The 20,057-nt window shown below is 39.9% G+C and overlaps 1 protein-coding gene and 2 long non-coding RNA genes across 4 annotated transcripts; all 3 read right to left on the bottom strand.

Annotated features, from left to right (window-relative positions):
• Positions 1-658: 658 nt before the first annotated feature.
• Positions 659-11,383, bottom strand: cibar1 (CBY1 interacting BAR domain containing 1). Its single transcript, XM_061982701.2, has 9 exons — positions 11,349-11,383; positions 5,255-5,489; positions 5,118-5,186; positions 3,069-3,170; positions 2,116-2,121; positions 1,937-2,041; positions 1,758-1,871; positions 1,579-1,698; positions 659-1,510 (listed from the first exon to the last, which is right to left on the bottom strand). Exons 1-9 carry the CDS (start codon positions 11,375-11,377, stop codon positions 1,409-1,411), a joined length of 882 nt encoding a protein of 293 aa, XP_061838685.1. The 5' UTR covers positions 11,378-11,383; the 3' UTR covers positions 659-1,408.
• A 4,090-nt stretch (positions 11,384-15,473) lies between these two features.
• On the bottom strand, positions 15,474-18,185 carry LOC133621360 (uncharacterized). Its single transcript, XR_009817650.2, has 4 exons — positions 18,045-18,185; positions 17,536-17,650; positions 16,598-16,788; positions 15,474-15,714 (listed from the first exon to the last, which is right to left on the bottom strand). It is a non-coding gene; the product is annotated as an uncharacterized lncRNA (long non-coding RNA).
• Positions 18,186-18,241: 56 nt separating this feature from the next.
• Positions 18,242-20,057, bottom strand: LOC133621359 (uncharacterized). Of its 2 annotated transcripts, XR_009817649.2 has the most exons (4): positions 20,043-20,057; positions 19,473-19,558; positions 19,156-19,376; positions 18,242-18,675 (listed from the first exon to the last, which is right to left on the bottom strand). It is a non-coding gene; the product is annotated as an uncharacterized lncRNA (long non-coding RNA). The 2 variants fall into 2 exon arrangements; XR_009817648.2 differs by lacking the exon at positions 20,043-20,057 and having other exon boundaries at positions 18,497-18,675; positions 19,473-19,866.

Here is a 20,057-nt window from a genome sequence, read left to right as displayed (position 1 = left end):
TTACCTTAGATTGGTAGACAACTGATGTTTGTAAGCACCCCCCGTTGAGAGGGCAATCAGGTTTCTTTCGACAATTACATCCTTTGTTGGTTTTGGAGTCGTTCTGTCTGAGGGCCGACGGCTCATTTGCAATTGTTTTGTTGTGGTTTGAGATGATTTGTCGTATATTGTTCATGCAGCTGTAGCTCAATTTAATGTTGTTCTTGTTGAATACTTTTCTTAGGATGTTGTCTTTGGGAAAGTGTTTGTCAATCAGATTGAGGAATTTGTGTCCAATGTTCGTTGAGACGTTTTTGCTGTATGGGGGGTTGTACCAGATGATGTCGTTCCGTTTTCTGTTCTTTTTTGGCTGGTTTCCTGGCGTGGGTTCATAGGTGAGGGTGAAATTGTATCCGCTTTCATCAAGGGCTTTTTGGTACGGGGGGGTTGCTTGGTCAAATTATATATATATATGGGGGACAGACATGAGGGAAGGTGATACTCGTGAACTGTGTTCCTTTTTCAGCGGACTTCTCCACTACTGTCGATAAGTTTGTCAACTTGTACTTTCTCAACTTAAAACGTAAAAAGTGCATGACATTTATTTGAGGGGGCTTTGCCCCACCTTGCCCCAAAGTACAGCCGGCCCCAAATCACAACACTTGACAGTCCCACTTCTCTTCTTATCCATGTGTTCAATGTGGTATTTTATAGGTTGCCTGCTTTATAACCGAGTACAGATGTGTGGCAGACAATACAATTGAAATCATGCAATATAACCATGTTTAGTAATGATGTCATACTATATAAGCATGGTTAATAATGAAATCATACAATATATGCATGTTTATTAATGATATCATACAATATAATCATGGTTATTAATGATATAATACAAAATTATCATGTTAATTAATGATGTTCTACAAAATAATCATGTTTATTAATGATACCATACAATATAAGCATTTTTACGTTTCCTTATCAATGGTTACCATCACACATTTTCTTTTCGCCATCACTGGGCACAGTCCCAAAAAATTTGAATAAAAATTTAAAAAACACAAAAAATCTAAATTCAAATAAAAAATAAAAATGAAAAGACGAAGAAAAACCAAACAAAGGAAAAGCTAAAGAAAAAGAAAAAGACCAAAGAAAAAGAAAAACACAAACTAAAACAATCCAAACAAAAAGCCAAATAAGCAAAAGAAAAGAGTCAAAATAAAAATCCAAAATGACAAAGAAAAAGCCAACATACAAATAAAAATAAAGTTGAATAAAAATCAAAAGACAAATACAAATAAAAACACAAATGTATAAAGCAAAGACAAATTAAAAGACAATTGAAAATAAAAAGCCAAATAAAAAGGCCAAGAAGTGATCAGACTCCAACACTGACCAGACGTCGTAAAAGGGCGGAGCTTCGTCATCAACTTTCCCCCTCAGAGTCATCATCCTCCTCTTCCTCAGATTCATCTTCATCCTCCTCCTCTTCCTCTCTGCTTGCTTGGCGTCCGGAGGCTCTCTGTTGCTACGGCGACCATCGGACGGGATCAGGACACAGAAGGTGAACGTGAAGCCAAAGAGGGCGGGACTTACCTGGAAAGATGAGGAGGCAGACAGGAAGCAGGCGGTGCCCTCGAGGGAAGTTCTTGAATTGGCCCTCACCATGTCGGAGCGCGTCAGGTAATCGGGGGGGTGCAGGGAACTTCTGAACACCTGAACGCAGCGTTTTAGGTCATGTGACTGCTGAGCCTCTGCGGGTGGGCGGAGCTTACCTTCAGGTCCTCCTCCTCCTCCACGCTCTGGATGCTCTGATAGGCCAGTGTGTAAAGCTCCAAGGCCTTGGCGTGGAAGGACATCTCCACGGTAACAAAGTCGCTCAGGATCTTCTGTGAGGACAGAGATACTTTTCAAACGCCGCTTGGAGGCGTGGCTTGGACACGCCATCGCCCACCTTGAGGTCTTGGATCTTCTGCTTCTCAAACTCGTCCATGGTCTCCTCCAGTTGACGTGTCGTGCGCGTGGCGTCCATGGTGGCTCGCTGCAAGTCGCTCTCCGCCTGACGTGCACGAGGACGAAGTCATCATCACAACGCAAAATATTGTTGGTGTGCAAACATTTCTGTCAACGCACCTGAGACTGGGGGCGGAGTCAAGGTACATCACATATTCACATACTCTACATACTGTATGATAGATATTGTACTGTACCTACTGTATATACTCTACTTAATGTATACTCTACTCTACTTATTGTATATACTGTACTCACTGTATACACTCTACTGTACTTACTGCATAAACTTTACTAAACTCCCTGTATATACTCTACTTATTGTATATACTGTACTCACAGTATATACTGTACCTACTGTACTGTACTTACTGTCTATACTCTACTGTACTCACTGTACTTAATGTATACTCTACTCTACTGACTATATATACTGTACTCACTGTGTATACTCTATTGTACTTACTGTATATACTCAACTGTACTTAATGTATAAATTGCACATACTGTATATACTCTGCTGTATTTACTCCACATACTTTATATACTGTACTTTCTGTATATACTATACTGTACTTACTGTATATACTCAACTGTATATACTGTTGAGTATATATATATATATATATATATATATATACACTGTACTTACTCTACATACTGTATTGTACTTACTGTATATACTGAACTCTACAAATTGTACTGTGTCCACTGTGTATACTGTACTCTGTATTACTCTACTGTACACACTGTAAGCAACATTATGTGTATACTGTACTCTACTTGCTGTACATACTCTACTGTATTTACTGTACAGTATATACTTTACATATTGTGCTGTACTTACAGTATATACTCAACTGTACCTACTGTACATACTCTACAAACTATTCTTACTGTGTTGTGAATACTCTACTGTATTTTACATACTGTACTGTACCTCCTGTATATACTGTACTCTAATTTCTGTTTATAATGTACTCTACTTACTGTATACACGACTGTACAAACTTTATATACTGTACGCTACATTCTGTGTGTACACACACACAAACATTCCAGGTGAAAGATACGATGATTTGGCGGTCTGATGGGTTCTTCTGGCGAGTTCTTTCCAGCCGATCCATTTTTTTGGACTCCTGTGTTCTGGCGCTTTGAGTCGTCTTCACGTCATCCTAGGTGGACACACAAACACTTGTTGCTATGACGACACACACACACACACACACACACACACACACACACACACACACACACACACACACACACACACACACACACACACACACACACACACACACACACACACTTGTTGCTATGATGACACACCCACACAATTATTGCTGTGATGACAAACACTTGTTGCTATGGCACACACACACTTGTTGCTTTGACGACACACACACTTGTTGCTATGACGACACATACACACTTGCTGCTATGACGACACATACACACTTGCTGCTATGACGACACACACTTTTTGCTATGACGACACATACACACTTGCTGCTATGACGACACAAACACACTTGCTGCTGTGACGACACACACACACTTGTTGCTGTGACCACACACACACACTTGTTGCTGTGACGACACACACACACTTGTTGCTGTGATGACATACGCACCTGTTTCTGTGACGACACACTTGTTGCTATGACAACACTACGAATGTAATACTAAATGGTAAAATTATAAACCGCGGTAAAATTCAAGACGGTTAGTAATACGGTTCACATTTTTAATTACCGAAAAACTGTCATTTATGAATGCATTTTAGGCAACACTGCATGCATGCATCAGGCGATGTGTCGAGAACGTTGCCACAGCTTGTTTAGAAAATCTTTAGTTTTTTTTACTGGGATGCTCACTCGTCATTTATTTAACTTCAACTTTTATCAGCGTTCAAATAACATCAATACTAGCTATAATGTTTTGTCATCTCATTTAATTGAACGCAGGCTGTGAAGATTGTGTGTTCGATGTGAGAGGTATCACTGCTGTTTATTTTTGTTGGCCAATCTGTTGCACTGGACCACTAGGAGGTGTTGTTGGAGAATAACAACGCTTGTTTATTTGACTTCATCTTCATTAGCCAAACTGCTTGGTGTTTTATTTTGATATCAAAAAGTAAACACCATATTTTTGACATTACTCGTGTTTTTTTAATTTCAAAGTTATTACTTTAAATACTCTTCATGTGACACAGTATTTTGTTAATGTTTTATGGCGTATAGTTAATTCTTATAAGACATGTTTCTGCTCAAACTCTTAATGGATCTGTCCCAATACAGCATCTACATGTACATTCAAATGTACATAACTTCAAAAAATACCTCCCTCGATCAAAATGTAAAAATAGAGGTAAAGATGTCTTGTAATGAGAAAAAGATGACACGTTGATACTCTTAATGAACACATACACAAATATTTGTATTTAAATAAATGGGTAACGTTTATCTATAGCTTATTTATTAGACATTACAAATTACAGGATGGCGTCACGTTCACACCCCAACACTGTTTTACCAAACATAATAAATAATCCTGATTAATAACCGTCATTTCAATATTGATCAAAATAATCTTAATTATTATTTTGGTCATAATCATGCAGCCCTATGTATAAGACTAGATCTCATACATGAACACTGTTTTTATTTATATGAACAAAAAGTGCAGTTACGTCTTATGGCCATCAGGTGCCATCTTGCAAAATGATTACATTTGTTTTTATTTGTTTATCTCTTATGTCCATAAAGTGCTATATTGCACAATATTCACATGTATTTTTATTTATATTTGTTATTATTTAGTTTCTGGCATATTACTGTGTTTATAATGTTTGTGTTGCTTTCATGTTCACATTTAATTTCTACTTTTTATCTACAATAATGTTTCTTCTACAAAGGAAATTATTTTGAATGTGTTGTGTTTTTTTCTTCTTTTAAATAAAACTTTGTTAAAAGATTTCAGTGTAAGTACTTTCTGAAAATTTTGAGCACATTTAAGAATACCGCGATAAGAAATGTTGACATTGTGACATCTCTAGACAACACACACTTGTTGCTATGACAACACAGGTCAGCGATGCTAACAAGAATGCTAATGCTCACCCTTTTACGTTTGACCACAGCGCCGTAACCTTTTAGCGGCTCGATCACTTTGGCCTCCAGTCGCTCCACCTGGAAGATAAAAAAAAACTTACCCAAAATAATGATAAGTAGATTATTATCAGTATTGTAATTATCACCTGCGCTTGGCGGTAGTCCTGAATCTTGGCCAGGTGACTCGCAAAATGCTTCAAACCCGTCTTGAGGCTGGGAGTCTCCGTGTCAGAATACTTGCCCAGCTCTCGCACCAGCAGGTCCGCCTTGTCCCGAAGACGCGCCGAGTTACGTCCGTACGACGCAAACATCTGACACATCTCGCCAAAATGCTTCTCCACGTTACTGATGCGCTCCTGAATCCTCTTTGTCTGATTGTCCCTGAACACACCGCTCATTAATAATGCATTCATATCTTCTATTTTATACATCTTTAATACAACAATCATATCTGCTATTTTATACGTCTTTAATAACACATTCATCAGCTATTTTATACGTAACTAATAACATATTCACAACTGTTATTTTATATGTCATTAATAATACATTCATAGTGGTTATTTTATACATCTTTTTTAACACATTTATATCTGCTATTTTATACATCATTAATAACACATTCATATCGGCTATTTTATACATCATTATTAACACATTCATATTTGCTATTTTATACATCATTAATAACACATTCATAACTGTTATTTTATGTAATTAATAATACATTCATATCGGCTATTTTATACATCTTTATTAACACATTCATATATGCTATTTTATACATCATTAACAACACATTCATAACTGTTATTTCCTACGTCAATAATACAGTCATAACGGCTATTTTATATATCTTTAATAACACATTCATACCTGCTATTTTCATCCAGCCATCTATCCATTTTCTACCGCTTGTCCCTATACAGGGTTGTGGGGGGTGCTGCAGCCTATCCCAGCTGCATTCGGGCGGAAGGCGGGGTACACCCTGGACAAGTGTCCACCTCATGGCAGGGCCAACACAGATAGACAACATTCACACTCACATTCACACACTAGGGACCATTTAGTGTTGCCAATCAACCTATCAGGTGCATGTCTTTCGAGGTGGGAGGAAGCCGGAGTAGCCCGAGGGAACCCACGTAGTCACGGAGAGAACATGCAAACTCCAACACGAGCCCGGGGATCGAACCCAGGACCCTCGTATTGTGAGGCACACGCACTAACCCCTGTGGCACCGTGCTGCACCTGCTATTTATACATCATTAATAACACATTTATATCTGCTATTATAGACGTCATTAGTAACACATTCATTTCTGCTATTTTATGCATCATCAATAACACATCCATAACTGTTATTTTGTACGTCATTAATAACACATTCATAGCTGTTATTTTATACATCAATAATACCACATTCATATATATTTTATACATCATTAATACCACATTCATATCTGCTACTTTATACGTCATTAATAACACATTCATATCTGCTATTTTTCATAATTAACACATTCATGTCTACTAATTTATACATCACTATTACATTCATATCTGCTTTTTATACATCGTTATTATTACATTAATATCTGCTTTTTATACACATTCATAACTGTTATTTTATACATCATTAATAACATATTTATATCTCCTATTTTTAATGTAATTAATAACACATTCATATCTGCTATTTTACGCGTCATTAACAACACATTCATATCTACTAATTTATATGTCATTAATATTACATTCATATCGGCTTTGTATACATCATTAGTAACACATTCTTACATCTTTATTAACAAATTCATATCTGCTAGTTTATACGTCAACACATTCTGGCATCTTTAATAACATATTCATATCTATTTTATACGTCATTAACACATTTTAACATATGTAATAACAAATTCATATCTGTGAAGTGAAGTGAATAATATTTATATAGCGCTTTTCTCTAGTGACTCAAAGCGCTGTACATAGTGAAACCCAATATCTAAGGTACATTTAAACCAGTGTGGGTGGCACTGGGAGCACTGCTATTTTATACATCATTAACACATTCTTACATCTTTAATAGAATATTCATATCTATTTGATATGCCATTAATAACACATTTATGTCTATTTCCGTGTTTATCACTGTTTACAACCGAAACCCAATACCATACAACTCAACTGTTATTTTATGTTTGCTTACAAAACAAAATATTTTGAATGATAATATTATGTGTGTTGTACTTTTGTAGCAGTGAACCCCCCGCGACCCCAAAAGGGACAAGCGGTAGAAAATGGATGGATGGCTGGATGGCTGGATGTAGAAATAGCGTCTTTGGAGAGGCAGCTGGTTGCATCAGCTCATCCAGCCATCCATCCATTTTCTACCGCTTGTCCCTTTCGGGGTTGCGGGGGGTGTTGGAGGCTATCTCAGCTGCATTCGGGCGGAAGGTGATGTACACCCTGGACAAGTCGCTCAGTGCTCCTCTAATGTCTTTTCTGTCCTTTGTGTCCTTTAATGTTTTGCTCTTGTTTCATACCAAGATGGCCGCCACTGCTCTGTGCTCTCTGGTCATTAAATAGATTTTTGGTTCTTGCATTGAGCAAAGAGAGCCCAGTGTACTTCCAAGTCCAAATCTCTGTGTGTAAACATACCTGGCCAATACAATTGATTCTGATAATATACAACCAACGTTGTTTGTTTACAAAACAACATATTACACAAATACGCTCACTGACAGTATAGTTTGCACTCTTTGAAAAGATAAATAATGGACATTGATATGTTTACAATATGCAAGACGGGAGATGAGGGACTGCTGCGCCATATTTCTCACAGAAACATGGCTGAAACCATTTGTTCCGGACGAGGCAGTTAGCATCGAGGGGCTAACAACGTTTCGCTCGGACAGGAGCAGCACTCTCACCGGTAAATCCCGAGCCGGTGGTGTTTGCATATACATCAACAACAACTGGTGCAACAATGGGAAGATAGTCTCATGTCACTGCTCTCCCGATGTAGAACTATTAACTATAAAATGCAGGCCATTTTATTTACCCCGGGCATTCAGTGCTATGATCTTCACAGCAGTGTACATTCCTCCCAGTGCTAACATCAAACAAGCCTTGAATACTTTGTACTGCTCTATCAATGAACTGCAATCTACACATCCAGAGGGAGTTTTCATCGTGGCAGGGGACTTTAATCAAGCTAACATGAAAACTGTGTTCCACCATTTCCATCAATATGGGAATTTTGCAACCAGGGGTGGAAGCACGCTGGACATGGTGTACAGCAATATTAAGCACGCGTTCAAAGCTGCACCCCGCCCCACCTCGGCTCCTCAGACCATCTATCTGTGATGCTAATTACTGCATACAAGCCCCTGCTGATCAGAAAGCAAGCTACAGTGAAGCAGGTGAGGACCTGGCCAGAGGGAGCAATGGAAGCATCACAAGACTGCTTCGAAAGCACAGACTGGGGCATGTTCAAGGCAGCCGCCACTGACAATCATCACACGTGTGTTGAGTAGTATGCAGAGTCTGTGTCCGCATACATTCAGAAGTGCATGGAGGATGTTAGTGTGATCAAGAACATCCCCACACGGGCCAACGAGAAACCCTGGATGAACAGTGAGGTACGTGCAATGCTGAAGGCTCGGAACAAGGCTTTTAAATCTGGCGACATGGTAGCACTTAAAACAGCCAGAGCTAACCTGAACCATGCCATTAGGGTTGCAAAGCGTGCTCACAGTCAGAAAGTGCAGGACTTCTTCGAGAACCCCACGAACACTAGACGAATGTGGCAGGGCATACATGCCATCACAGACTATAAAGCTATCCTCCGTCCCTGTGACAACAGCATCAGCTTCCATAACGACCTAAACAACCACTTTGCAAGGTTTGAGGCACTTAACACCACTCCGAGGAAATCCATCCCTCGCCCTGATGAGCAGCCGCTCGACCTGGACACAGCGGATGTCCGGAAAACCCTGAGGAGAGTGAACCCCTTGGAAGCAGCAGGACCTAATGACATTCCGGGCAGGGTGCTTAAGGGATGTGCAGACCAGCTGGCTGCGGTTCTCACAGACCTATTCAACACTTCGCTGACCCAGGCTGTGGTACCATCATGTTTTAAGACGGCCACAATCATTCCAGTGCCTAAAAAACCCACAATCTCCTCCCTCAATGATTATCGCCCTGTGGCACTCACCCCCATCATAATAAAGTGCTTCGAGAGGCTGGTTAAGTAATTCATTATCTCCAGACTTTCCCCCACATGCTTATCGCCCTAACCGCTCCACAGAGGACGCCATCTCCTCTGCACTCCACCTGAGCTTAGAACATCTGGAAGGAAAGGACACACATGTGCGGATGTTGTTTCTGGACTTCAGCTCGGCGTTCAACACCATCATCCCGCAGCACTTGGTGAGCAAACTAGCCCCCCTTGGATTCAGTACCCCCCTATGCAACTGGCTGCTTGACTTCCTCACAGACAGACCCCAGTCTGTGAGAGTGGGCGACTGCACCTCCAGTGCCATCTTCCTGAGCACCGGCTCCCCCCAGGGCTGCGTTCTGAGTGCGCTGCTGTTCACGTTGATGACCCATGACTGCTGCGCCAGGTCCACTACTAACCACATTGTGAAGTATGCAGACGACACGACAGTAGTGGGCCTCATCCGTGACAACAATGACATGGACTACAGGGAGGAGGTGAAACACCTGGTTGACTGGTGTAGAACCAACAACCTGGTCCTGAACGTCGACAAGACCAAGGAGATCATCGCCGACTTCAGGAAGCACCAGTCCAGCCACACTCCACTCTTCATTAACGGCACAGCGGTGGAGATGGTAAGCAGCACTAAGTTCCTGGGGGTGCAGATAACTGACAATATGATCTGGTCCCTCCACACCGGAGCTCTTGTAAAAAGAGCTCAGCAGCGCATGCACTTTTTGCGTCGGATGAAAAGAGCACAGCTCCCTCCCCCCATTCTCACCACATTCTACAGAGGCGCTATAGAGAACCTACTGACCAACTGCATCTCTGTCTGGACTGGAGCCTGCAGTGCCTCAGACTGAAAGTTTCTCCAGAGAGGGGTGAGGACAGCGGAAAAGATCATCAGGACTCCTTTTCTTCCTATCCAGGAGATCGCAAAAAGCCGCTGCCTGACCAGGGCTCAGAAAATCTGCAGAGACTCCTCCCACCCCCACCAAGGACTGTTTTCACTGCTGGACTCTAGAAAGAGGTTCCGCAGCCTCTATAGTAGAACCTCCAGGTTCTGTAACAGCTTCTTCCCTCAGGCCGTAAGACTCTTGTACGCATTAAAATAATCTAAATAGTTCAAAGCAGCACTATACATAATCACAATACCAAGGCGTCCAATGAGGGGCATTTTGTACTCCCTCGTCCCAGGAAGAATGCTTTGCGGAAATCTTTTATTCATAGATCTTTATCGCTCTGGAATAACCTGCCTCAAATTCTCACCGGCATTGAAAGTAAACAGGTTTTTAAAAAGAGAGTAATATTTTATCTGAGTCTTTAAATTACTTTGCTCGTTGATGATTTGTTTGGTTTTATATTGTGTCGTTATATTTATATGGTAATAATTATTCTGTGACTGTAAATTGTTTGCTTGTTTTCTTATTGATGCTTTTATTTTTTTCTGTGTTGTGTAGTTATAATTATATGCTTTTGCTTGTAATTGTATTGAATTGTGGACCCCAGGAAGACTAGTAGGTTGTTGAGGCAACCAGCTAATGGGGATCCTTAATACAAATCAAAAAAATCAAATCCCCTCAATTAGCCCCCAAAATGGATTAACTCGCTGGAATATAAAGACAATATAACATACATCCATAAACGTGGATGCATATGCAAAAGTGCAATATATTTATCTGAACAGTAATCTATTTATTTAAATCTGCACCTTATTGCTCTTTTATCCTGCACTACCATGAGCTAATGCAACGAAATGTTCTTATCTGTACTGCAAAGTTAAAATTTGAATGACAATAAAAAGGAAGTCTAAGTCTAAGTCTACGTATGCTTCCTCGTACTCCTTTTCGGGACATGTTGTGACGGGAAAGTGTCAATATTGTTGTAGCATATTGTAAGCGAATGCATGTTCGCAATAAACTAATACCATAACAATAACTTCAACTTGGCACTGCTCATTGCCATGACGACTGGAACCGAACCTTGCAAAACATGGTGAATAAACAATACATAAATCATACCTCATCCGGGCGTCGGGTGTCCGACTCATCTGTGCTGAGAGGAATCACCAACAAATTTACCAACTCTAACGTCAAAGGTCGACGATAACTGAGGATAGCGACTAGCACAACACCTCGCAGGCTATTGTCTCGGCAGTACGTCAAAACAGGACGAGGAAAAGTCTCTTTGAGCTGGCGCAGTTGGTGTACGGAGTCATACAGAAGGTCTTTGAAGAAGCAGGAGGAGAAGAAAAAGCAAGCGAAGAAGAGGCTATTGGAACGGGCTTTCGGGGAAGACAAATGGCGGAAGAAGAAGACAACAGCTCTGCTGGTGGTGTCACGCCAAATTTCTTCCCCCTATAAAAACCTTCCCCCCCATTTACTTCTGGGGTCATTTTCTCTTACGTCATTTCCTCTTACTTACGTCATTGACAGCGTTCGATAGAATCCAAATCTCCTGAAAATGGTGGTGTCACTGAATGACATTTGTCTTTATTTTTCCCAGGGGAATTATGTCAAACACCAGCAGGCTTCGAAAAATTCCAGGCGGAGTGTTAGGGAAAATTTCAGGCGGAGTGTTAGGGCCGCTGCTGGGAACTTCTGTCTTCGTGGTAACGTGCAAAAAATATTAATTAATATATAATACTGTTAAATGTCTGTACTTTAATCATACTTGCCAACCTTGAGACCTCCGATATCGGGAGGTGGGGGGTGGGGGTGTGTGATCGGGGGGCGTGGTTGGGGGCGTGGTTAAGAGGGGAGGAGTATAATTACAGCTAGAATTCACCAACTCGAGTATTTCATATATATATATATATATATATATATATATATATATATATATATATATATATATATATATATATATATGTATATATATATGTATGAAATACTTGACTTTCAGTGAATTCTAGCTATATATATATATATATATATATTTATTTATTTTATTATATATATAAATAAAAGAAATACTTGAATTTCAGTGTTCATTTATTTACACATATACACACACATAACACTCATCTACTCATTGTTGTACTTGAAAGTACAATGCAATACAATTCCGGGGCAATGGCACCTATCAAATACACAGTAATGAAAACACAGTTGTTCTACTAACTGTACTGTGTGTTATGAGAGTAGAGTACGTGTGTGGCCCTTTAATAGGTGACAGCATGGGAAGTGAGTGAGGTCAGTGAGTGTGTGAGCGAGAGAACAGAGGGAGCGGTAGCGTGCGGGGAGGGACTAGTTGGTTTTGTTTTGGATTGGCTGTGTGCAAGCAATCAATAAAGCAAGATTTGCAACTAATCGCTGGACTCATCATTCACCCTAAAGTCGTCCGCTGTGGAGACCCACTGCCGGGTAAGGTGAAGGGTGTTGCCCCGAGCATACATCGGCCCTGGAGAAGTGTCTCCCCTGCGCTCTTCGACTATGGTCTCGTTCTTCTGCTTCGTCTCCTTGTGTGCGCACACTGAACTCAGGTCCGCATGGAGCTGGAGGGGGCGTGGCCTCCAGCTCCGGCTGAATTCCGGGAGAAAATTTCTTCCGGGAGGTTTTCGGGAGAGGCGCTGAATTTCGAGAGTCTCCCGGAAAATCCGGGAGGGTTGGCAATGTTTGGAACAAAAATGTTGTATACAATAAAAAATCATTTTACATTGCAGTTTTTTGCCTCATTTTAAAGTCTTGAAGAAATACCCAAGGTTTTTCTTTATTTTTATGTTCTTATTTTAAATATTGTCGTTTGTCTGACCACGGGTCATCTGACTTCACTGAGGTACATACAGAGGCATAAGCGTACTAAGCGCTTGCTTAGGGCCCCGCGGCCACCAGGGGGCCCCCAAAAGCAATTAACAAAAAATTCGTATTTTTTATTTTTTGCATGTACGAGTCTGACTGATGATTTCTAAATGATCAAAGATATATTATTGTACAAAAACACAATTTTAGGTCAACAGAGTGCTGCTGCTGATCTAGGCCTAGTGATTCTTCCTGCCTCTCTTTAAATGTAAAGCTGCCTCTGCTGCACCTGTGACGTTTGCCGCCTGCTATGGCGTCACATTAGTGCCAAAAATCCGAGCGCATAAAAACTGTTATCGCGCGCTGATTCTCCACTTCGTGCGCGCGCGCGACACCCTTTTGCGCGCGCGTGGTGCCTTTTTGCGCGCGCGCCGTCTCGGTCTGTGCGCTGGCATGTTTCGTTTTGGCACTTTGGGGGCGGGTATGCTTAGACGGCCCCTTCTTTCTGATTGGTCAGGCGAAAAATGCTCAGAGCCAATCAGAAGTATAGCAGGGCGGGTCATCGTCAATATGTATCAAGATTGTTATAGGCGCAAAGTTTTCACTTCTTCTTGAACATTTGTTTTCTAATTTATGGAATTTCTTTTGATTCAGCCATAAAATTAATGAAATAATCTTTGAATTTTGTTTTTAAAATGTTAAAAATAGCCTTTTAATAATGTATTCTGAAACAGTTCAAAATAATCAGAGAACTGACTAACACTGACCCTACACAACTATGTTGCACAATTAAGTCATTTTTTTTTTATAGCGAAAGAGGTAATTTCAACAGGTACAGCATCCTATGTCATATCTACATGTACCGGTAATAAGATTTGTAACAAGGCAAACCGTTTGTAAATTGGTTGAAAATCGAGCAAGTTATGGTAATTTAATTAATACATGTACCATTGACATCAATGTAATGATTGAGGCTAGCTGTCCGAGGTAAGATGGCTACAACGTTGCTACGCTGGAGAATGATTGGTCATATGAAAAATGCTCAGAGCCAATCAGAAAGGAGGGGCCGTCTAAGCATACCCGCCCCCAAAGTGCCAAAAAGAAACATGACAGCGCAAGGAGAGATGCCAGGAGTACACAGAGAGCGCACAGACCGAGACGGCGCGCGCGCAGAAAGGCACCGTGCGCGCGCAAAAAGACACCACGCGCGCGCAAAAGGGTGTCGCGTGCACACGAAGTGGAGAATCAGCGCGCGATAACAGTTTTTATGCGCTCGGATTTTTGGCACTATTGTGACGCCATATCTTTCCTCTCAGATTCAGACAGGACTGAGCAGGTGATCAGAGGACCACTGTCTATTAAGGAGAACTCTTCATTCCCCAAACGGCATGATGGCCAAAGTTTTCATTATCATTATACCTACAGACAGCTAGTCAATGGGGAAAAAGTCAAGCGTAGCTGGCTTTCAAGAAGTAAAGATGCAGTCTATTGCTTTTGCTGCAAATTATTTTCCAAAAAGTCCTTAAAACTGGCAGCTGAGGGACAGCGGGATTGGGTCAACATAGGTGCACTGCTGAAACAGCATGAAAACAGTGAAGATCATTGTAGCAACATGGTGAAATGGAAGGAATTTGTCTTGCGTCTTTCAAAGGGGAAAACTATTGATGAATTTAACTTCAGTAGACTGCGCTCTCTTTGTACAAAGTAAACATTAAATATGAACAATTAACTACAAATATAAACTAGTCATTAAAGACTAATATGTACAAGACTGATGAGACAAGATGAGACTTTTACTGTAAATACAAAGCTTTATCACTTGGACTGTTCAACCCCAGGCCACTCTTGTTGCTGAATGTTTTCTACATTTTAAGATTAGGAACCATATGTGGCACTCCGGACATCATTCGTTCATCCCTGCAAAAAATGTTCTATAGAATTTCTAAAGAATATCTCTATAGAATTTCTAATGAACTTTAGGACCGAAGTTCTATAGAATTTCTAAAGAATATCTCTATAGAATTTCTAATGAACTTTAGGACCGAAGTTCTATAGAACAGGATTCTAAAGAATGGTTCTATAGAACAGGGTTCTAAAGAATGGTTCTATAGAACAGGGTTCTAAAGAATGGTTCTATAGAACAGGGTTCTAAAGAATGGTTCTATAGAACATGGTTCTAAAGAATGGTTCTATAGAACAGGGTTCTAAAGAATGGTTCTATAGATCTCCTCTAAAGAATAGTGCTATAGAAGAAAGTTCTAAAGAGTAGTTCTATAGAACAGGCTCCTATGGAATGGCTTTCTGTGGAATACGGTTCAGAATGATGTAGAAATGATTGGGCAGGCATTCTACAAAATCTGTGGTTTAACACTGGCAATGGAGAAAAACAAATATTGCAGTTGAATGAATGTTGACTTGTATTTATTATATACATGTAACTCAAATCTTGACGTAATAAATAAATGTCAGCAGCATAAATCAACATGATCACCGCGCTTCCCCGACTGTTAGAGACGGCTAGACGTCCAGCAGAATTTGTTTCTGAGGCCTTCTTTTTTTCCCATTTTCTGCGCAATGTTCAGTTTCACTCCAATGATTTTCTTTATCACATTTGCTTCACTTGAGGGATGGAGCTTCTTCACAAAATCTGAAAGATCAATAAAATATACCAGAATTAGTGTCTGCAGACACCAAGACACTAGCTGTCATGCAATGAGTTACACTATGGCATTTTTCAGCTCGATAAAGAGAGTGATGTCTATCATTTAATCAATGCAATGGATAGTCAACACACTGCATACATTGCATATCACGCGTTTCTATGCTGTAAGGCACTTGCACTGCTTGACGCACACAAAATCATATGTGGTGCAATCATGCCAGGCTTTACGAACTGCAACAAATCTGTATCAAATTCTGACAGTGCATGTACACTATTCATTAGCTATAAAGAAAATCCATTCAGTGTGTGAAATATTTTTCAAATTATTTTCAGGATTTCACTTTCTTGTGAATCTTGTTGTGTACTTGATGGGTGTCCCCAATGGCGTTCGAACAATCACGAAAGTGCATTAATAGAATTCTAATAAAAATATTTAACTTCAATCTGATTGAAACCATATCCACATCGGGAAGGGGATCTGACACATTCCCTATCTAAAAGTCGTTCACTTCTCAACTTGCAGCAGAACTCACGGAAATTCCCGACGCTAGTTGTTAAATAGTAAGGCGGAGAATGCCGATATAAGATATCAAACGAGAAAAAGGTGTAGATATCCGTGCGCTGCGGTTTTTGCTTTGTCACTTGATGTTGGTTTCCGACGAGATCAAAGCTAATGTGACCACCCATGCCTATAAATCTGTCAAAACGAACATCTCGCAGTCAATTCATGGACCAAGCCGACTGGAAGCTATGGATATCTATACTTCATGCCAAACGATCACGGAACGACTTGGAGATAGGAAAAGGGTCAGATCCACTTCCCTGATGTGGATATGGTTTTAATCAGATTGATTTAACTTATACTCACCAATAATAGCAGACACTTTCTTGTCATCCAGTTTTGGTTTCTCATGCTTATCCTTAAAAGCATTGGATTTTTTTCCTGTCAAGCTGCTGTTGGCCAGCTCCTCTCTGGCAGAGCGACAGCAGGACGTCGAGCTGATAGTATTGTTGCCTGACGTGATAAGTCGTCCATCTTCATTAGCAGGCCAGGAAGTCCTTTAATAGAAAAAAGTACATTGTGATGCAGACACAATAAAAAAAAATACATTAATAACATGAAGCTGGCGATATCCAAACCGCTCGGCTCTAACCCCAGCTATCATAATGTAAGGGTATTTTGATAGGAATCTTGTTCAAGTCAAGGGAAACATGGTAAGGAAGCAATCAAAGATGAAAAATATATATAACCATATATATTAATTCATCCTGACCACGCGAAGATTTAATATTTGTCGGTCAAGTATTAATCAGATATCCAGCTGAGACAAAATATCAAGAAGGAAGGGACGTAACTCTTGCTAATATAAGAGAAACACACAAAAACGGACGGACAGACAGACAAACAAACAAGTACCATATGTCCTCCCCTTATTTAGAGGGGAGGACATCACAACTTAGGATGTTGTATATGCAACAGTTCTGAAATTATCCCAAATCATAAATGGATTTTTATTGGAAAAAAGGGGCATAACTCTGGAAAATATTGTCCGAGACGACTCATTTTCGATAGGCTTCTTGTTACACTAAGATAAATAGATGTAACAAGTTTGGTTTCCGTACATGAAACGATTCTGTAAATATTGCGGTGACGGATGGACAGCCGTACATGACGACAATACCCGTAGGCCAAAGTTAGATGAAAATACAGTAATAAGAAAGTTATTTCATACATCGACATGCAAGCATATTTTCCATCAACCTATGATAATTACAATAACATACTTCTAGAATAAGAAAACCTACCTTCAACAACCCTCAATGCATCTCGAAGGGATTTGTTTTCCTCTCTCAACTGGAGGACTTCCTTCTTCAGGGATTCCATTTCTGTACATGTATCTTTCGGTGAAGTTCTTCCCAGCTGAAAATGTCAAAATAGTAAATCAAATGAAATAATTTGTATTATGATTAATTTGGGCGCTCATATGTTTTCCGGAAGCAATTTGTCCTGGATACGGCCCTGACAGCACCATATAAGTTTTACATGTATAAGCAACCTTGTAGGCACATTAATTTGAATATGCTACATGTACATGTAGCAGTAAGCCATTCACACAGGAGGCACTGTTCATCAGGTATTTGTAGTGTTATTTTCATATAAGTAAAAGTATAAACTTGTGTTTTAAACCAGTTGCCAGGGATGCAATTTTTACGTCCTCGATTTCAAATGAAGGCTAGGCACTTGTGATTGTTTGCCTCGAGAGGGTGCTTTGATTAACCAATAAAATCCTACTCTATTCTATTCATGTACTCACAGCAGCAAGTTGGGCCTTCAATTGTGCCCGAGCATCATATCCCACAGCTGTACGGCTTACTTTCCTCTTTTTCTTCTGAAAAATCAAGATTAACAAGAAAACGTGTTCAGTTCTTTTATATGCCATTGAAGTGAAGAAATATGTTTGCAGAAATGATAGATTTCCGAGTACATGCAGAAAGTCTGTCAACACCTCAATTTGTCTTGAATATTATTCTGTCTGAGTTGGTCGAATTGAATCAAAATATTCAATAACTTTAAAGCCTACAATGAAACATGATGTGATTAACTTTTATGATAAAGAAAAACTGACAAGGTACTTCAAAAGTATGGGATTGAATCCTACAAAACCTCACACAGTTGAAACACCACTGAAATAGTGAGTGAGTGAATTAACGTTTAACGTCGCTTTCAACACTATTTCGGTCATATCGCGACAACACCACTGAAATAAAAGTACCTGCTGTCTGTCAGAGTCTCCTCGTCACTTTCATCCTTGCTCTCACTGTCTGATGACCAAGACTTTGGCTGTTTGTTTCTCTTGCCTCTGCCATATTCCAAATCACCAGTAAGGGGTACATCCTTGCCATCCTGAGCGGCTTTCAAATATGGCGTCAGTTCACGTGTGTCTTCTGTGTAAAAACAAATATGTGCCACATTAAGCTAAATTAAACTGTACAGTTAGTCATACATTTCAGCAGCAGATTGTTATCACTAAATTACTTTGGTATACCTACAGTTCTGATGATTCAGAAATTCACCTCAGCGAGAAACAAATTTCACCTTACTTTCCCTTATTTACAGGCTTACAGCCATATTAAAAAATTGTCAAGGTTAAGTCTGTACTATCATGACAATCACCTCAGCATTGCAGATTGAAACATTCAGTATACCAGGGCTGCACTGATGAGAAATTACTATCAATCATGGAAGAAAAAAAATTATATTAATTAAATTTAACTTTACATAAACAAAGTCGAAAGTTCAAGGTGTAAAACCAGAAGTACATTAAATATATCTATATTAAATATATCTATATTTAATGTACTTCTGGTAAAACGTATAATTTTTACTGAATTGAATTGAAAAGTTTTCAACTGTTTATTAATTACCACCAAATCTCAGAATTCTTGCCACGTATTTGGTTTGTGACTGCTTCCTTCCTCCTGCTTTGTTGAGTGGCCATGGAACTTGGACTTCTTCATCACTGTCCCAATTTTCTCCATTCATCTTCTCTCGAGAACCGCTCGTGGTTAATATAATATATTTCGTCTCGATGATCATCCTCCCCTTGCTTCCGTTTGGCGACCTGACTGGGGGCCAAACTCCTTCTCTGTGTGATCACACAAGCCTGACGTTACAAACAATGGAGGGATGATAATAATAATAATACTAATAATAATAAATGAGGCTAGTTTTGCTAGCTCACCATTTCCGCCCGTGCCTCGAAGCTGCTGTTTGGCTCAACGTTAGCCCGCTTGTGACGTCTCGCATCGCGCCTAGAAGACCCTAAACCTAAATGTGATGTTTAAGCCAACAAAGTTACCGTCAATGAACTCCGACGTGACTTGGGCAGCTTAGAAAGAGCGAGTGAAGTCAACATGGACGTTGTGGCCGCCATCACCAACTCAAACTGCCCGCGAAATCTGCTTTGCAACTACGGCAAGCGCGAAGGGGAAAAATAAATAATTTAAAAAAAAAGTTGATTTGAAACATATTCGCACTTATTAGTGTCGGATATGAGAAACATTGATACAACGCGATTATTACCAACTATACATGAATTTGGTTGTGATTGCAGCCTTAAAACAGTTTTGTTATTTAATAACAAAACGAGAGCAGTTCTATCTATCGTGTTTGGGGGGGGGGGGGGGGGGGGGTTGTAATGTTACGGCGGGAAAAGTAGTAAACTAAATATAACATTGAACCATGCTTTTGAAAATGTATACATTTAAATCCTGGCAAATACTGACTTTTAACAATATAAATTGTTACTTACATGAGTTCGGTAAAG

This window comes from Nerophis lumbriciformis, linkage group LG21 (assembly GCF_033978685.3).
Source record: "Nerophis lumbriciformis linkage group LG21, RoL_Nlum_v2.1, whole genome shotgun sequence".
NCBI lineage: Eukaryota > Metazoa > Chordata > Actinopteri > Syngnathiformes > Syngnathidae > Nerophis > Nerophis lumbriciformis.
Note: the sequence above shows the minus strand (reverse complement) of the source record. Positions and strands in the feature narration are given on the sequence as shown.